The sequence below is a fragment of the Vigna unguiculata genome, chromosome 6 (genome assembly GCF_004118075.2).
Source record: "Vigna unguiculata cultivar IT97K-499-35 chromosome 6, ASM411807v1, whole genome shotgun sequence".
NCBI classification, from domain to species: domain Eukaryota; kingdom Viridiplantae; phylum Streptophyta; class Magnoliopsida; order Fabales; family Fabaceae; genus Vigna; species Vigna unguiculata.
Genome location: NC_040284.1, coordinates 24,767,672 through 24,787,629, shown reverse-complemented (window position 1 = coordinate 24,787,629; position 19,958 = coordinate 24,767,672). Strand labels below are relative to the sequence as shown.

The 19,958-nt window shown below is 34.7% G+C and overlaps 5 protein-coding genes and 1 non-coding gene across 6 annotated transcripts; 3 read left to right on the top strand and 3 right to left on the bottom strand.

Moving 5' to 3' along the window:
- Nucleotides 1-5,297: 5,297 nt before the first annotated feature.
- LOC114188985 lies at nt 5,298-6,643 on the bottom strand. The gene has a single exon (XM_028077676.1). It carries the CDS (start codon nt 6,309-6,311, stop codon nt 5,550-5,552), a length of 762 nt encoding a protein of 253 aa, XP_027933477.1. The 5' UTR covers nt 6,312-6,643; the 3' UTR covers nt 5,298-5,549.
- Nucleotides 6,644-9,220: 2,577 nt separating this feature from the next.
- Nucleotides 9,221-10,355, top strand: LOC114187338 (basic endochitinase-like). Its single transcript, XM_028075564.1, has one exon. The coding sequence runs from the start codon at nt 9,227-9,229 to the stop codon at nt 10,127-10,129; it is 903 nt and encodes a 300-aa protein (XP_027931365.1). The 5' UTR covers nt 9,221-9,226; the 3' UTR covers nt 10,130-10,355.
- Nucleotides 10,356-10,407: 52 nt separating this feature from the next.
- TRNAG-UCC lies at nt 10,408-10,479 on the top strand. The gene has a single exon. It is a non-coding gene; the product is annotated as a tRNA-Gly (tRNA).
- An 84-nt stretch (nt 10,480-10,563) lies between these two features.
- LOC114186791 (protein ABIL1-like) lies at nt 10,564-14,092 on the bottom strand. Its single transcript, XM_028074808.1, has 9 exons — nt 13,836-14,092; nt 13,587-13,669; nt 12,909-13,059; nt 12,725-12,824; nt 12,536-12,628; nt 12,348-12,435; nt 12,195-12,247; nt 11,987-12,093; nt 10,564-10,912 (listed from the first exon to the last, which is right to left on the bottom strand). The coding sequence occupies exons 1-9, from the start codon at nt 13,890-13,892 to the stop codon at nt 10,754-10,756; spliced, it is 891 nt and encodes a 296-aa protein (XP_027930609.1). The 5' UTR covers nt 13,893-14,092; the 3' UTR covers nt 10,564-10,753.
- A 452-nt stretch (nt 14,093-14,544) lies between these two features.
- LOC114186792 lies at nt 14,545-15,950 on the top strand. The gene is made up of 2 exons (XM_028074809.1): nt 14,545-15,063; nt 15,284-15,950. The coding sequence occupies exons 1-2, from the start codon at nt 14,723-14,725 to the stop codon at nt 15,684-15,686; spliced, it is 744 nt and encodes a 247-aa protein (XP_027930610.1). The 5' UTR covers nt 14,545-14,722; the 3' UTR covers nt 15,687-15,950.
- LOC114186790 (subtilisin-like protease SBT1.9) lies at nt 15,949-18,984 on the bottom strand. Its single transcript, XM_028074807.1, has one exon. The coding sequence runs from the start codon at nt 18,457-18,459 to the stop codon at nt 16,135-16,137; it is 2,325 nt and encodes a 774-aa protein (XP_027930608.1). The 5' UTR covers nt 18,460-18,984; the 3' UTR covers nt 15,949-16,134.
- Between the last annotated feature and the right edge of the window lie 974 nt (nt 18,985-19,958).

Here is a 19,958-nt window from a genome sequence, read left to right as displayed (position 1 = left end):
AATTATTGTATTTTGAGAAAGAAAAGTATACTATTTTGTTTCATCTTGGATGTAATAAGGATCTATTATTTCTAAGAACAGCGTTTGGTTTATTTTAGCCTAAACTTTTTCTAATATTTTTCATTAATAACTTTTCTTTTGTATTATTACTATTTGCTATGAAAATGATTATAGAGTAAAGTGTTGGATAATGGTCACCTTCACCCCCTGTGTACGCACCCAACATGTGGCATCATAGTTTATATTTTGAGTTGAGTCATTCAAGTTATTCCATTTTAATTAATACTTTCATTTTTTTTCTAAACCAAGCTTTCAATTTAACCATTTAAATTAACTCAGCTTGTTCGGTTGGTGGTCTGGTATGTTTTTTCTGGTCATTTTACTTCATCATTTTATTAAAGAAATTAACATAATAATAAAAAGTAAGAAAAATTAAAGTTTTCATAATAAAATATGAAATAAGGTAACTAATTTAGTAGCTTGACTAAATTATTGGAGGAATAAATTATTGAACCCTAGTTTGATGTCAGAAATGGGATAAAGCTAAAAAAAAATGAAAGGGTTGAATATTAGTTTTGTTTGTTTGTTTTAATTTTGTTGGAAGCATGAAGTCATATTCAAGTTGCCATATGTATAGGTTGTTCCATACTACACTCTTCACTCTTTTCTCTCAATCTGAGAGATATGCTTTGCCAACTTCCACACATTTCCTTAAATTCCACTATCACCCTTTTCTTTTCTTTTTTCTTTATTTTCCAACTTCATTTTTATTGCCCTTTTTAGTTTTAAGACCTTAAATAAGGGTGTGGGCTTGAATTATGGTCTTTGGGGCCTCTATCTCATCTTTAACTTTCTTTCCAAACCACTCCTCTAATTTATTATATTTTCTCAAAGTTCCCATAGCTTGAAATTGAGTACAAGCATTGGGCACATAGGTAATGTAATATTGGCTCTTGTCCTCTTTATAAATTATAAATGGATACGTAACAAATTTGTTTAAATTATAAGATTATATATTCAATTTAAATCCGTGGATAACTATGTTTACAGGTACATTTTTTTTTGTTATCATTATTGTATTTTTCATAGGAAACAGTTTTACTTAAACAATATTAATTAAGTATGAATGAACAAAAGTTTCTCCATATGGTTAAACCTAATATTAGTGGTTAAACGTAAAATCAGTGGTTGACTAGAAAATTGAGACCGAACAATCTATATCATTGTACTTGGTGATTTAATTACATGTTTTGGCGTTTTTCTTGACACTTGTATAGTTATTTGGTGAATTATGAAAATCAACTTAGATTATCTATTTAAATAAACATGAGATCTATCTTACATTAAAATTATCATAGTTTTACACTGTACATTTTAAAATTGTTGAATTGAATATTTATTATTGGATAAAAATTATAGCTATATAATATTTTCTACTTCAAACAATAGTTGTCTATACGTCATAATTCAATTATAACTTCCGTTTCAGAAAAAAAAAAAATAAAAACCTAAGCCGGGTTTAAAACATGTTTATTTCAATGGGAAAAAAAAAAGTTAAGTAATGTTTAAAACATGTTTCTGTAAATTTACTAAATAATATCCAGGTGCAATGAAACTTGTTCAGCAACAATCATTCATATCAGGACATTCTCCTCATTTTCCCGATTTTGTACATATGCAAACTCAAGTCAACTAGTCAACTGAAAAAAAAAAAAGTTTATAACAGAAAATTAAATTAACAATTATTATACAAAGAAATTGGGTGAACATTGTTAATTTTCCGTTACAAATGTCAACCGAACAACAACAAAAATCTGCAGTTAGTCATCAATCAATAATGATGGACATGAGTATTGTATTATATTATATTAGGTTAAAGCTCACACTTTAGTTATTTTTGCTTAAAAAATATATGCAATGAAAGGAAGAAAAGGTGAAGAATTTGTGAAAAAGGGTGTTTATAGTGGCAGCACCACTATAGCTGAAGGTTCTTGTAGGCCAAGCCACCTTGCACACACTAAATAAGGTTTCACTTCTAATATTTTATTCAAAACCTTTTCTTCAATATCTCATTTAAACTTGTCATTCATTCATTTGTTCTCTTAGATTTATCAATTTCTCAAGCAAGACCTACCAAACATAGAGACCATGGCCAAACATTGAAAATGATGTTTCCTGTTTTAGGTTAATGTCACTATAACTCATGCAATTACATATTCATGCACTTCATCATTTTGCTCCATAACATTTTCAACCCACCACTTATTTACTTACTTCTCTGCTTTGTCCCTTTCACCCATATTCCTAAGATTTAAAACCCACACTTGCCCACACACATCTTTGTCCACACGATGTGGTACTGGATTTCATTTCTAGAGAGTATGACTATAAATAAATTATTAGAAAAAAACAGAATTAAACATGAATACAATGGAATAAAGGGACTGTAAGAAAAAGCAGAGTTACGGAGGCCAATGTGAATATAAACGGACGGTAAGAAAAATACAACAATTTTTTTTTTTTTTAACAATGTTTCTCTTTATTTTTTCACTGCAACTAAAACTATTAAAAAAATATTCATAAGAAAACTACAAAAAGATTAAAGGAAAAAAGTAGTACTCAGACCTTGTTTCTAGCTCCTCCCTCCAAGTTGATGTCTTAAGATCAGACAAAACGTTAGGACTGTAATTTGGTGGGTGCATTAGCGTTGTCTGCACAGTTAAGACAAAAAGTTGTTTAATTTAGGTCAATGATATGAAAAGAATTTGCATCTGTTAGGTTTGTTTTTAGTGTAAAAAACATTAAATTTTATGGTCATTAAAAATAATATTTTTAACACGGGTTAAAACAAAAATTAAACTTTCCACGTTAAGAATATTTAGGATCATTTAACTTTAAAAGTACTATTTTTTAGACGATGAATACAAAAAAAAAAAAAAAATCTTCTTAGAACTAGGTAGGAACATTCTGAATATATTCAAAATAAATAAAAATAATAAATATCACATTTTTTTATTTATTATTAAGATGTTAAATCTAATTTCGATTAGTTGTTTAGATCCATTTCTAATTATTATAAGAGAGCATTTTTATTTAACTTTGTAGTTTGACGTATAAAGTTAAATAGACTAAGTGTTTGACTAGGTGATTAAACTTATTTTTCGATTATTATAAGAGAACATTTTTATTTAATTTTATAGATAACAAACTAAGATTAAGGTTCAATTTTGATTTTATTTTCTGAATTTTGTCTAACATTAATATACATTTAAAAAGTGAATTATGATATTGCTTTAAGACCTTTAAACTATTGTTAATTGTATAAGTTTCTTTGTGCAAATGGAACATTATTTAGAAAAAGAAATAGATGGTTGTTTACTCTCCACAAAGAATTTAAGAAAAAAAAAAGCAAGAAAATAAAGAAAAAGCATGTAGGAACATAGATTTCAGGAATATAGATTTTAGGTAAACATAGGATATATAGTCAACGTTACACAAAATATGAAAAAAATTGTTAAAGTACACGTATAATCAGTATTCATAATTAATTATAGTGGGTCTTAATTACTTACGGATGTTTTATTTTTTTTCTATTTTTATGCTACAATAATACTAAATAATTAACAAATAATATAAAATTAAAGTATGACTAAAAAATATATTTAATTTTAAACTTGTTTTCACTCTTTTACTTTGTTTAAACAACTTCACTTATTCCTTCTTCTTTTTTATATTTTATTTCATTTTCCATACACTTTTTCAAACAAAAATATAAGAGACAATTTTTAGTGTGTGAATAAATAAATAAAAAAACCCAACTTGGAAAAGTTAAATTATTTAAACACATACTTATCATAATTATATATGCAAAAATATAAGAGTAAGATAATATTATTTAAATTTAATATAAAAATCTTAGTTATCATATTAAATTTTCCGTAACACAATTATATCACGTAAGATATTCGTTATAAAAATTCACATAAATTGAAACAATTTAAACCTCACTGGTAACTTTCGAATTATTAAAAATTAACATGCAATTAAGGAATTAAAATTATCCGTGGTCATGATAGTTCATAAATAATTAAGATAATTCTTTGAATATATTCGGTATATGAATCTCCATCAACTTTTAAGCTAAAATAAATTTGAATCTAAGTGATTTAAAAGTTAAAAACTTAAATGTCTCTTATAATTGGTGGCTTCATTACTCATACTTAAATTTACTTAAATTATAACGAACAATTAAAAGATTCTCATTATTATAAAATTTACTTAAATTTCACAACAATCGTACAAATACCAAGGGTTTTAAATCACCCACAAAAAAGTTAATTATCCACAAAATTACATTTTTACATACAGGTAGATAGATATTCAATCACCAATCCATATGAATTTAAGATTTAAAGAAAGAAATTCGAAAAAAAAAAACTTAAATTTCGACACCTGGGGATTTATCGAAGTCTTGAAAAAGAAACAATGAAACAAAGAATACCCAAAACTAAATCATCACTCTCAAAATATAAAAATCTACCCATAAAAAAACAGCACACAATCAATTTAAAACTAAAACACCATATAAACTCATATATTACAACAACCGCGACATGCGTGTTGAAGGATAAGAGAGAGAAAAGTTACTCAAGATATTCCACAAGTTATGCTAAATAAAACTCTGAAAACAGGAAAGAAGGAAGTAACGAGTGAATTTCAATAATATAGTCGTTATAAAACAGATATATCAAAATAGTCAATAGTATACACTAATAATACATACTCATTAGTATATGTAAGTTACCAAATTTTTTCATCAGTTGAGTACTTTACCTTTCTTTCGGGTTAGAAAAATAAATTCTAAAAAGATTGCATCTTGATGAACTTAATTGGAATGTTCAATTAAAATTAGTTAGACATAAAACTTATAATTATTTTTGAAAATTATTTAGGATTGATTGTAACGAAGTTACTATATCTCGTACGGGTTAAATTATTAGTTTTCAAAAGGTGTTTTGAACGCATTACTAAGGAAAACCTACAACGAAGTTCTCCAAGTTAATTGGCATACGTCAAGATTTTCGTTTCTTCCAAAAGTAGGCACAATTTTTTTTTAATGAAATTCATTAGATACCGTCATACATAATTAGAATGTGATTAACTTAATTCTTACCACACATTTGTATTAAAACGTATTTTTATTGAAAAGATGAAAATGGTTAAGACGTTCGTTGACCTTTAATTTGTACTTGTTCAGTACTCGTTTCTTGGTAGAATAAGCAATTGATTTCAGAACTTTAATTGACCATTACAACCGTGATTTTAAACTTCTTACATTAAAAAATAGAAACTAAGAAAGGAATAAAGAATATCCTTTTTCCTTGGGAATTTTACGTAATTTTGAAATTTGGAATTGACAAGAAAGTATAGGATCCTACCAACAAGGGAGTTGGATACGAGAAATGAGAATGGGGAAAGAAGAAAAGAGAAAAGAAGAGAAAGAAAAGAAAGCAGAGTGGAGTTCTTGGTTGGATTACCTTTCTGGAGTGTTATTGGTTGGATGGACTGAATTGTTCGTCAACACTCCCTTGACTAACCAAACAGCACAAGAATCCCGAAGCCGACAATGTCAACCCTTTATTTCCCGTCAATTCCCTCACTCCGTTCCAATCCCTCAACGTAACCGTTCTCGGCGACGAAGAAGACGACGCCGTCGATGACTCCCCTTCCCCCTCCTCCGTGCAAGAATTCTCGCAAGATTCGCTCGACAACGCTTCCTCTTCCTTCGATTTATCTTCCGCCGTCTTTCTCGGCCGCTGCTGTATGTTCTCTCCCATCAGGTCGCGGTACCCTATCGCCGAAATCTTCTCCAACGCGGGGAAGCCGGACCCGTCCATCACCATGGCGCCAATGTTCATCACGCCATGGAACCTCCCCGACGGCCGCCGGAGCTGGAAGGCGCTGAAGCACGGGGTCGACATGTCGACGTCGCGGGAGAGAATGTTGCTGATGAGGAACCGCAGGGTGCCGACGAGGTGATCGCGGAAGGTGCCGACGGCGTAGATGGCAATGCAGATACTGGAGGTGTCGCCGGCGAGAAACTCCGGCGACACGCGGAAGAGGAACTTGTCGTTCCAGGTAGGGTTGTGGCCACCGAGCTTGTCAACGCGTGTTCTGAGTTTCGTGTCGGGGTGGATCCACGTGACGGCGTAGGTTTGGAGACTTCGCCGAGGAGACGAAGGCGGCTTCAAGCCCTGCGCGGAGATCAAGTTGATCTCCAATACTTGATGCGTCTTCGCCGGCGTCGGCATTCCTCTCTCTTTCTCTGTAGAACCTTCCTTACCACAACATCTCTATTCTTTCTTGGGACTTGGGAACGGTCGTGATGAGCCAAGAAAGAACAAACGGTTGTGATTCCGGCGGAAAGAGACGCCTAATGGGTTTTTCTGAGAGGGAAAGGTAAAACCCGTTGGTTATAATTGGGTTTTGTTTTTTGTAGTCGTTATTGGTTAGGGTAAAAAACGTAAATATTGGCTTAACTGGAGTGGCGTTAGGGTGAGGTTGTAACTTGTAAGTGAAAGCCGCGCGTCATTGCTAGCCAGTTAATAACTAAGCTCTAACTATAAGAAAGCCTCCCCATAATACAGTTATTATGGATTTTTTATTTTATTTTAATAAAATATTATTATTTTCTCTTTTGCGCTTTAGCTACTTTTTCTTCTTATAAAAAAATAAAATAAACAAATAAATTAGTTGTAAGTTAACAATTTTTTAGGGAATTAATTTACAACTGTGTACTTTTATCTACTGCATTTTTCATTTTTTTTTGTCCTATTTGTTCAAAAATCATAATTAAAATTTTCAATGTGATATTTTTAACGCATGAACATAAAGAGTCGTGTAATATTAGATAATATAATTTTAAATATGGGGTTCATATTATATTGCTTAACAATACAATAACACATGAAATATGTGCATCCCTAACACAGCTAAGATTAGTTTCCATATTTTTTTTATCTCCATCACTTTCTTACTTTTACTTTTGTAAAAAATAAATCCGAAGATTGCAATTGGTTAATTTTATGACGATTTTTGTTATTTCTTTTAAAATATTCATACATTTGGTCTTTATGAACAATTCTTACATTTTTCTGTTAATACACGTAAAGTAATCTTTTGTTTTTTTTTTATGTTCTAATGTACAAATTGTATGGTAAAAACTAAAATATATTAAAAAATGTACATGTAATCACTGAAGGTTGTGTATGTATACGAAATTAATAAAAACTTTTTTAGTTAAGAGCAACACAAAAATAAGTAAAAATTTGCTTATTATACTTAATTTGTCTATCCTAACAGCGAACTGTTAAATTGATTTGATCACGTTCCGTTACAATTGTTTTTCATTTTCATTTCATCTTATTTCTTTCAATAGATCCAAAATAGTTAAAAAGATTCATAAATGTAGACAATATGAAGAGTGGAGAGGCTTACCATGTTTAATCGATGATGATAATGCATTAACATTTTTTTTTCGAAGTAAATAATCTCTTGCTAAACGAAAGTCTTATCATATTTAATCAAAATTCACACTTGCTTTGACAATCCTTCCAACTCTTGTAAGCCCTATTTCTAGGAAGAATTTTGGGTCTCTTATTCTAAGTGTATTTAATATATTAACTTCCAAAACACTTTATAGTCAATTTTTTTTTATACTTGTATCTTTTAAACTCATTCTTAGGGAGAAGGAAGTAGTGACGAAAATAGTTAAACCCGTTTTTTCATTTGTCCTACTGAATAGCACGATATGCTACAATTTTAAAAACATGTAACTTTAAGACAGACTTAATAATATAAAACATATCAATTTAATTACATAAATAATATAATTTTAAAATATACATAAAAATCAACATCACCTGTATGATAGAGCGGAAAACTGTAATAATCAAATCAAAACCTGTTAGAGACAATAACTGGTTATTTTCTCCCAAGCCAACGCATGTTTTGGGTACACACAAGAATTCTACTTTTGTTTTCCTTTTTTTTATGTGACATTATACATTTGTTTTCGAATCTTGTAAGTTATTCTTCTTTCTACATTATTGTCTTCTAAACCAACAAATCTACTTAAATATAATTATTACAATGTGCGACTCACGGATTACATTCTTTTTATCGTAATGCACATTGTGGTTATAGAAAGATGAATGATGAATGATAAGAATTTCGATAAATAATTTTTTTCCTCTAAAATACTTAAAGTTGATTTTTTGTTTTTATTTTTATTTTTTTTATCCAATTTGAGTGCGTATAATTTTCATGCACTGGCTTTTCCAGATTTTAATAGAACACTTTTAAAATTAAGAAGATCTAAAACGAACAAAAAAAATTTAGGATGAAAAACTATATCTTAAAGTTTTTAGAAGGATGACAAGTATATTTATGTTATTGTGTGAGAATTTTCTGGTAACAAAAGAAGGGTGCATAATATCAAACGCTCTTTTTCCTTTTTATCATACTTTAATTTCTTTTATTTTCCTATTATCTTCTTATTTTCTTTTCTAATTTCAAAAAGCGTTGTAAAAAACAATAAAGTAGCATTATTAAAGAGGAGTAGATAGATTACAATGCAACTAAATATTATACTATGAAACATTTTTTTTTTCGTAAATGAATTACAACAATTAAATATTATATAAATACAGAATATGAAAACAGGGTAAGAGTCTGAATAAAGAATCCCCACATACCCAAATAAAGAACATAATTATAAATGTAATGCCAGTGCTTTACAAATCAAGAAATTGTTTGATATAAAACTAAGAATTGTTGATATATATGAAGAAATGCTATTAAAATGAACAGATTCGATTTAAAACGAGATTTAGACAAACAAACATTACTTTAACTTGTTTTGCCCATGATGTTTGTCTTCAGTCACGTCGTGGCACTTGCCGACACATCGTTTGAGATAACGACGCTGACCCAGCTCACTGTTCATTTCCTTTTATATATCTATATACTGTTAAAACAACAATTAATTTGAAAAAAATGCATAAATACAATAAAAGACATAAATTAAGTCCAAGACGTAAAATTGATTATGGATTTGTATGCAATGATTGCGCAACTGCATGGTACGTGACGTGTAATAAAACATTTATGGAGGCTCTATAAATAGGTTCCTAACTTGATCGATGCACATCAAGCTAAAACTGCAATGGGCAATAAAACACAAAAAGTTCCAATTCTCTTTCTCTTGAATTTTCTTGCATTGGTTTTCAGAACCAATGCAGGAGGAGACACAGTGATTTACTGGGGCCAGAACGAGACAGAGGGTTCATTAACCGAAACATGCAACTCTGGACTGTACAACATTGTGAACATAGCGTTTCTTGCAAGATTTGGCGGCGGGCGTAAACCCGAAATCAACCTTGCAGGTCACTGCGACCCTGCATCAAACGGTTGTAAATTTTTGAGCACAGACATAAAGAATTGCCAGAAGAGAGGCATCAAGGTGATCCTCTCAATCGGGGGTGGTGAGCCAGGGTACTCCTTGTCATCCGCCGGAGATGCTACAAACGTGGCAGATTTCATATGGAACAACTTCTTGGGAGGGGAATCCAGGAGAAGACCACTGGGTGATGCAGTGTTGGATGGTGTAGATTTCGACATTGAAGTTGGTGGTGGTGAAGCCTTCTACGCGGTGCTTGCAAGGAGACTCTCTCGGCACAGCAGAGGAGGGGGAAGAAAAGTGTACCTAACAGCAGCACCACAGTGTCCCTTCCCTGATGAACACCAGAATGGAGCACTGTCAACAGGGCTATTTGACTTTGTTTGGGTTCAGTTTTACAACAACGATTGTCAGTTTGACTCCGGTGACCCCAGCAAGTTCCAGAATTCGTGGAAGCAGTGGGTGTCGTCCATTAAGGCTAGGAAAATTTATTTGGGTCTTCCTGCATCTCCATCAGCAGCTGGTAGCGGCTTTGTGCCGACACAAACTGTGATAAGGGAAGTGTTGCCTTTTGTCAAAAGATCGCGCAAGTATGGTGGAGTAATGCTTTGGGATCGCTCCGCTGATAAGCAAACCGGATTTTCCAGAACCATCAAGGGCAGTGTTTGAGGTTTGCACAAAAACCAAGTTTGAAGTTTAGCTCCTTCACTTGTGTTGTTGAATTCTGTTTCCTCGTAAAAGTGAATAAAAAACGATCCAAATAAAGGGGCAAGTGTGTATGTATTACATAGATTAAGGACGTAGAAGGTCTTCATGATGCTTGAAAGAGTTGTTGATTCAATTTGAAACCATGCATGTAATGTTGTCTAGTCTATAAAATGATGTTGATACGCAATTTGTGTTGTAATTGTATATAATGTTTCTGTAGATATGTTAAGCAACAAAAAGCGTTTGTAGTCCAACGGTTAGGATAATTGCCTTCCAAGCAATAGACCCGGGTTCGACTCCCGGCAAACGCAAGTGTTTTTGTTTTTGTTGGATAATCGAATTTTTTTTTGTGATGGCTCTTTTGCTAATAAGTAATAACAAAACGCAGACAAGAAAATACGGCTACTGTGATACATTGTCATTATTCAGAGACTATAACCGGAAAACATAGATTAAGGTAATTCTGTTTATTAGTAGATGCAGGGTGAAAGAAGAGAATTAAGCATTTGGGTATATCAAAGTTGTTTTCTTAACTCTCTTTTATCTGAAAAAGAAAGAAAATGACATAGTTTGTCATGAGAGGTATCATAACACAGAACTGGTCTTCAACTTAGGTGCCTTTTGCTTGATAAAGAGAGTCGATAGCACACTTTTACTGCGACTGTGAACTTGGGCAGCCTCACGTCCATTTCGATCGTCAAAGGATCCAAATTTTGTCAATGGTTTGGAACCCTTCAATGCATCCTGCACACACAGAATCATCACTAACTTTGCCGAAGTTATGCCAAAAACAACTAAGAAAAAATCATCCTTCAACTAGTTAGCTAGCTGGGATACATTCTCCACAATTTCTGATGCATTGGTTGATGGAATATCTAATGCTATGTAGAAGTCAAACAAAGATTTTTCCACAGTCGCTGTGAAAACAACCCCACAAAATTGAAGGAGAAGGGAAAAAGCATAATTCAATCAAGTGGTGTGGATCTATAGCAGAAGTTTCCTTTTTCCTTTGGAATAAATTATGCATGCTATATTGAAACCAATTTAATATTTGAATCAATCAATCAATCAAAGATTAATTTTGGCTTGCATCCACTCACACTTTAAGTTTATTATATTGTACAAGGACTACATATTCATCAGAAGTAACTAAATAAGATCAAATAGATAAGGCAAATATAGGATCAAATGCCCAATGAACAGATCAAAACTATTTGCTTTTTAAATCAAAGATTACTGTTGATACTAGCTTGGCTGGGAATTTGCGATTTCAAAATATTTTTACTGGATCAACATTCTGCTGAAATTTTTAAATTCAATGGACTCTTGAAGATGAACTTCTGTAATGGATCTCAGCATGATGAACAAAATGGAACATGAACATTCATCTTTAAATAGTATTGTTCTGTAAAAAAGTATTGAGTGAGTAAGTTACTGGTGCAACGAACTCCAAAATGAAGCTGCTAGCAAAATTATCAATGACCCTTCCCCTTAGTACATTAGTTTTTTTATGTATCAAAATTACCAACGAGAACAATCAAATACCCTCATATATCATCAATTAGAAGCATTATTCTGTTCTAGAAAAGGAACTTCTATCTGAATCTTTATTCAAGTGCAAAATCCAAACTACGCTCCCCTGACAGATTATGTCAAAGATATTGCCTAGAAATATTAAACAAAGATAAACAGTTTTCCAAACACACGAAATCAAATAAGAGCAGATAAGTCAATTATAATCAAATCCCATTTGACTATTCCATCAAATATGGCACCACACTACCATGCATTTGAACTTCCTGATGAAAACAAAGTTACCTCGTCTGTGACACCAAAAGTTTGGGTGGCAGCTCTAGATGTAAGAGTTCCATTTGTTAAGTGGAGTTGTGCTGCTGAGGGTTTCATCCATGCACGCTCTTCATTATCTACAGTGACAAGCTAATGTATTTAAACACGGAAAACATAACCAATGCTTGCTTAGTGTAACTGAATTATGTGCTACAAAGGATACAACTATTCAGCATACCTAGAAGGTGGAAAACTCCAGAGGTCTTGGCAGAAAATTTGGAGTCCTTGGGGCTGCAAAAATGGATGTGTTAAAATAGTGAAAAAGCACTCATTGATGGAGTGAATAGCAAATAAAGCAACGAGCCTACACAGGCCAAAATTGTAAGCTTACTTTTTTGAAGTGCGGGAAGTCGTTTTTTTTAAGGTAGACTTAGTTTCTGATGCTAAATGCCATGAAAGAGTTTTTGAAATAGGGGTACCTAGGTACAATCATAATACATATTCAGTTGAAGGAGAAAAGGAGAAAGGTGGAGAACATACATCAAAGCCAAAAGCTCCAGAAGGGACATTTTCACAGACCTGAAGAAGGAAGACGATTTCTGGTTCGATATAGATTTTGTCTTGCATTAATCTGTCTGTGTGAGCTGAAATGTACCTTTTTATTCACAGAATCTAGCTTGCGTTGTTAAGAAGAAAACAAGAATCATAAGTAAACGAAAATCTGTAGAGTGAATGGTTAATTCTGAAGAAAAAAACAGTTAGGCCTACTTGGCAAAATGTAATGCTTATGATGTCTGGGAACGAAAGCTAACAACTGCTGCTGCCGAAGGCCCTCTCTGTCAGTGTAAACATGACATGTAAGAAGTTTCTGCATTTTTGCATATATCTCACTTCAAATCCACTAGAAATTTATTTATTTCGAAATGATATGTAAAAAAATATTTCTAATTACCTGATTCAACATAGAGACCTTCAAGTCCATGGTTGATACGTCCAAGGTTTGCTGCTCAAGAAGGTCGGTTAACTTGTAAGCAACAGTTCCCAGATGATCAACAGCATTAACAAGAGCTCTTACAGCATAATCTTTGAGGTTGTCAAGTACCCTATTGCAGAAATAAAACAAAACGGAGTTTGTTTGGGTAAATCCATGCAGTTCGAATACAGAAGAACAATTAGCTGACAGACACAACCACACATTTTAAGAATCATTACAACTTTTTCTGCACATATACAATAACGCAAATACTACAGTCAGATCAGAGATCAATAGAAATTACTTAAACAGTAACAAGTCTTAACCAATGTTCATCAGGTGTCCACTTTAAGACCATTTAAAATTTGTTATCAGAAATAATCGAATTAATTTTCTAAGTAGTGAGAAATTTAAAGATCCGTTTTCTTGTTTACAGCATTTTGTTATATCCATCCACAATTCCACACAAAGCAAAACACACATCTATACATTTGTTGAAAACTTTAACGCACAAATATAGAAAATTTCAGCCATAACACTGAGAGCCTTGCAAGAAACTAGCAATAGTACTTCACGAAATAACTAATTGTAAAAATGAGGTATGTTTGCATTCCAGAGCAACAAACTAAAATACCCATTAACAAAAAGTACCCTTACACTTGTTTTTTATCACTATGGAGATAAGATTTCTCGCAGTACTCTGCAGCAGAATAGAGTTGAGGCCTCAGATTCTTAAGTTCCTGAAATGGCAGTATCAGGAGGATCAGCACCCAGCAACTAGAATAAGTATTAATTCTTTGTGGAGAGATTAGAGGTTTGTGGTTATGAATTTGAACACAAGTGAAAGAATTGTAACAGGGACGGTAATGTAGTTTAGTAAGTGAGAATAGTGATAGATCTGATGACCTGCAAGGCGAAGATGAATCCCTTGCTGTGCTCCATGGGAACCACGTCCAAGGTCATGGCGCAATGTTCAATCAGAAAACTACAATACTAATGGTAGTTAAGTATTTGTTTGGTTCCTTGAGAAAAACAAGAAAGGTGGATCAAATTCAAGAACTGAAGAGAGAGTGAGTGAGAAGGAAGAAGACAAGACAGTCAAATTCCAAAGGCAACATGTCACTCATTTCATTGCATCTGAAAATCATCCAACACACATAATTAATTAAGAATTATTATGTTCTTTGTTGTAAGGGAAACGACAATTTTCCAAAGACATTCATGCCCTTGGCTGTGTTATTCCATTTTTAAATCTACACTCCTCCTCACACTTCTCTTAAGTTATAAACACCCTTTTATCCCACCTTATAAGTTACTATAAAAGACACATTATTTTAGTAAAAAAATATTATCTCGAATTTAATTTTTGATTAACCATTCTAATTTCTTTATTCTCTATAAACAAATTCACCCCCTTAAAGCCTTTTTTAAACTAATACAAAAGTACATAAAATGAAAAAATGAAGAAGAAGAAGAAGAAGGGAATATGCTCTCAACTAGTGCCAAGGCACCTAACCCAAAGATTCCAATCTCTCCTAAAGGATTATTCTTGGGTTATTTCTCTGTCACACCCACGCCACAAGGTGACATTTTTGAAGCTTTTTTATTTGAGTAACATAGCCTATGGAAAAGTAGAAAGAAAATCCAAATCCAACCAATCACACACTTTTCCCACTTAATAACTCCACACATCTAATCTTGTTTTCTTTTTTTCAACTCCCTTTTTCTTTTCTTCTCATGCAGGAACCACATTTTATTCTTTCACTTTCGTCGCAGAAATCCCACCCATCACCATGTCTCTTCTCATCCATTGCTCGGAACAGTTCTTGGTCACCAAAATTGTGCACTACCTTAACCCTAGACCCAGTAAGCTCTACAACTTTAAACCGCTCACAAAGGGCAAGACAATTGGGTTAAAAGTGAGTTGCAAAGTTAAGGATTATGGGGTTTTGGGTTTGGATCAGAATTTTAGTTCGTATGGTTACTTTTCGGCTCTGGTAAAGAGAGGGAACAAAGAGGAAGAAGAAGAAAAAGAAAAACAAGAATATTACGTGAATTTGGGGCATGCTCTTCGGGCTCTGAGGGAGGACTTCCCTGCCCTCTTCCACAGAGAACTCTCCTTCGACATCTACAGGTTCCAGTTTCTTTCTTTTCTCAATTTTATTTTATTTCAGACATAGTTGTACTTGTGATTTTAATTGTCTTACGTACAATTGTAATAATCGAGGACCAAGAATGTAAGTAACTAAACATTTATTTTATTTGCATGGTGTTTATTTTTGTTTATTTACCTGCTTTCTTTGTTTATTGGATTGGAAGTTTTCTGTGTCTACAAACATATCTGTTTCTTTCAGGGATGATATTGTACTCAAAGATCCTCTGAACACGTTCGTTGGCATCGAGAGTTACAAAACAATCTTCTGGGCTCTACGATTTCATGGCAGGATGTTTTTCAAGGCTTTGTGGATTGACTTATCCAGCGTGTGGCAGCCTGCTGAGAATGTCATTATGGTTCGGTGGACTGTTCATGGAATCTCACGAGGTCCATGGGAGAACCGTGGGAGGTTTGATGGAACCTCTGAGTATAAACTCGACGAGAATGGCAAGATTTTCCAACACCGTGTTGACAATATTGCTCCCAACACACGTCCTAAATTTGAAGTGCTGCGTGTAGAAGAATTGCTTCAGTCTATATGCTGCCCCTCTACTGCAAGACCAACTTGTTTTGAAACATCCTCGTCTACAAAGAGAACTTGATGTCTTGTTTCTCAAGTTCTTCCAAACAGTTTTGCAGTAAATAATGATTGGCAGGGTAAATACACATTGAGCTACTTGCATGGCATGAACTTTGAAATTTTCCCAATTGGTCATGCGGTGCTCAAATCTACTGGTATGGACCAATAGGGCCTTAATTGGGTTGTAATTGGTTGGGCTTGAAACTGGAGTATACTGTATATAAGTTGTATATACATTAATAATACGATTGCAGGTTCATATATATCATCATCATCGCTTATATAAGTACTTCATGTGTTTTTATTCTGATTTTCAGTATTGTAGAGTAAGATAATTACCAGCTAAAAAAGATAATCAATGATATGTTGATATTATTAGAACGCAGAGAGATTGAAGAGAAGAGTAGATTAAGATAAAAAGGAAAAATGGATATTGATGAGTGGAATATAAGGTGAAGTTAAATCCGAGTTTAGGGGTTGAAGACGAAGTTGGTAGGTACAACCACAAGGGGACTCCGAACAACGTGCGTTCCTGTTTCTTCAACCCATTCCAATGAACCAAAAGCCACTGCATTTTCCTTCTTCATTTCAGACTTCAACGTCAAACTGAATTTCCGTTTCTCATATTTTGCCTTGAAGATCAACCTATTGGGAGAAACTGAGATTTGCGTGCCATTAGAGGAACTCACACGTGCCGTGTAAGCAGCTGGACCATCTCCAACGTACGTCACACTTCTCCGGAATTTTCTCTCCACTGTCACACTCTGGTCAGCAGAAAAAGCCACGAAAGAGGGATAATTGACGTCGTAAGATGGGCTTGAGCAATTGTAGGCCTTTGATCTGGTAATGACCAAGATTTGGGCCTGGGTGAAATTCATGGCACAGAGGAGGTTAACATAGTCTTGAGGGGTGGTGTCATAAACCAAACCTGGGTCAAGCGCACGGTTGGGGTCGATAAGGCCAGCGCCCATGGCCAGAGGAGAAGCCCGTGGAGAGAGCTCTCCATTTTCTTCGATGGGCTTTCCAGAGTTATCCAGTGGGCTGGCCGTAGTTATCAACGCGGACCTAACAGCCGAAGCACTCCACTCGGGGTGTGCACTCCGCAACAGAGCCACCACCCCGGAAGCATGAGGACAAGCCATCGAAGTCCCAGACAACAAATTGTATTCATTATTTAATACCACGTTTGGGCCAATTTGGGCCGCAGGCAAATCCGGAACCCAAGCCGCCAAAATCGACGACCCCGGGGCCATAATGTCGGGCTTCAATACCCACGGACACTCCCAAGACGGGCCTCTGGAACTGTAACTGGCCACCGTTGGAGCCCGTTTGGTTCCGACGAACGTTTCTTGAAACTTTATGGTGGCGGAAGCGGGTTGAGTGGCGCGTGCGTATTCGATCACATTTTTGCCATGGTGAGGGCTAATAACAAGGCCCGGAAACGTCATTTTCCCCGTTTCAAACAGAGTGGGATCACTGGATATAAACACAGCTCCATACACTGCAGACAGTGACACTTGCTGAATCTGCTGGTTAACATCCATAACAGAATCGCATATGACGACGCTGCCACGCGCCACTTGCGACAACAGTGTAGAAGAGTCACATGCGGAAGCGTTGTTATGGTAAACCAGAGGAAGGTTATTCACCGTGGCACTTGCAGGGAACAGAGTCCACCCAGAAAACCTCTTCCCGTTGCCCAGAATTAACGTGCCGCCAAAAGAGCGCTCTGTGTTGCTCGCTCCAACCGTTAAAACCCATGGAATCCCGTTATGTATGGACCCCAGTGACGGACCTGCGTTTCCGGCAGAAGCTGAAACCACGATGCCTTTCTCCAACGCAGAGAAAGCGGCGATTGCGACAGGATCCTCGTACAAGGGCACCATATCCAAACCCATTGAAATGGAAATAACGTCAACTCCGTCAGCGATTGCCTGGTCCAGACCTGCGAGCATGTCCGAGGCAAACGCGCCTTGGGCCCACGAAACCTTGTACATCGCAATTTTAGCACGTGGCGCAATTCCTCTTGCGGTGCCCTTGGCGTATCCGAAATACGACGCGCCCCTCACGTAGTTCCCCGCCACCGTGGACGCGGTGTGGGTCCCGTGTCCCATGCTATCTCTAACGGAGTTGGAGCCAATTTTGGTGTCGTCGTCATCACCGTCGTGCGCTGCGAGAAGGCCTTTGTTGAAGTACCTTGCGCCTATGAGTTTGGAGTTACAGAGGGAGGGGTCAAAGCGTTGACCACCCTGACACTTTCCCTTCCATTTTGGAGGAGTTTGAGTTACCATGCCATCGTCTTTGAAGCTGTCGCTCTCGGGCCAGATTCCGGAATCGACGACGCCAACGACGACGTTTTGGCCGTAGTTGGACGCTGGCCAGAGGCCGTGAGAGACGTTGAGAGAGAGGAAGGTGTAGGAAGCGGTGGTGTCAAGAGTGGCTGCTCTGTCTCTGTATGCTGAGATGAAACCTGGTGTTTCTTTCAGACTCTGTAACTGCTGTGGTGACAACGCAGCACTGAAACCGTGAAGTGCGTTTTCGTAAGAGTACAAAATGCTACTGTTAACGTGTTCAGTGGCGGAGTCCAGAGAAGTAACGGTGGATGAATACCAATGGCGTTGCGAGGTGAAAACTCTGGGCATGTAAGACTCGTCCATGTGAACTACATACGTAACTGCCTTTGAATTGCATTGCCATAGCAAACACACGATCGAGAGATGAACAATAACGTTTGATAAACAAAATGTATTCACGTTCTTCATTGTCTTGGACATGCACCAGAATGAGGTCACCATAACATATTATCACTCTGTTTTGATGCATGAAACAATTCTATACATTTGAAGTGTTTCTTTATTTCAAGTACTGCCTTTTTATTAGTAGAATTTGATTAGTAGTTCTTTGATGAGTGTTAGGAAGTAGTGAAAGAGTCTCGGGAAGAAAAGGGTGCATTAATCATATAACCAAAGGCCAAATGAATCAGAAGCTCAATGAATGGAAAAGTCATGCACTGCTTTCATGTTTCTAAAGGTCAGAAGTTTGATTTGAAAATTAGCTTTTGATATGATCCTTGGGTACTTAGGCTATTGTGTAATAATATATATCATTTTGTGAGTATCCATGGATGGTTCTTAATGTAGAAATAATGATGTTTGAAGAGTTGGTAAAAGACATTTGGAGAGTCTGATTGGTAACTTAACTTCTCTCACTCTGATGTATGCCTTAAAAATTTAAGGCATGGGACCTTGAAGTGGTTTTATGTTAGGTGTCTTCACAGTTTTGATGGAGGGACACTGATTAAGGTTCCGTTTTGTAAAAAAATTGCGGACAAATCCAGATTGTTTTTAACTTTTGTTTCTTTATTCTGTCATGCATTGTTGTATTTTTGGTGGCTCATAAATTTTTGTAAATTGATCTTTGCAGAAAAGAAAAACACACGAAAAAACATAATATCATTAAGTGAAAACATATTTTAATTCAAAATGTAAGTACGTAAAAAAAGTTAAAAGTATAAGTAAAGCAACCTAAGTTTTCTTAATTTTGAAAAATTGAATTTATCTTAGCTAGTGGATGACTCGCCTAACGAGTCTATAGAACTTTAGAAATCTTACATATATTAGTTTGATCTATAAGTTACCACTAGTGTTTTTATCTCTTTTCAAATCATAATATATATATATATATTATATATATATATATATATATATATATTTCAATTCTAAAAAAATAGTATAATGAATCAATATGATCAAACTGATGTATCCAACTTTTTAAAAGTCACCACACAAGTCATATTACAACATCTTCATTCAACATATCATATAAATTTCAACAATTTTCAAATAGCTTAAATTAAGCATGGTGATCACAACATTTCTACAACTAGATTCAACTAGATCTCCTTATTAGGATTGAGTTTCTTGATCCCATTAGACTTCTAAAAGTCTTCACTCACACAAAATGCAATACTTGTACATGGAAAACTCATATCAACAATTTGAACATGTATCTTAACAATTTTAAACAAATAAAGATTCATTTTGAATCCTTTTGAATCACATGCAATGCTTCTAGAGTACATGCATGCAAAAATTTTTAAAATTGACTTAAGAGATGAAATTACTCAAAGAAGATTTTGATTGACTAAAATTGTCCTATTGTACGTTAGGTTCTCTATGATAGTATGTGATCTTTAAAAGATAATTATAGCATAAACTTAGAGAGAATGTATTCATTAAGATAAATAAGATAGTTTTATAGAAATAGTAGTCTTTATAAAATGAAATCCAATTTC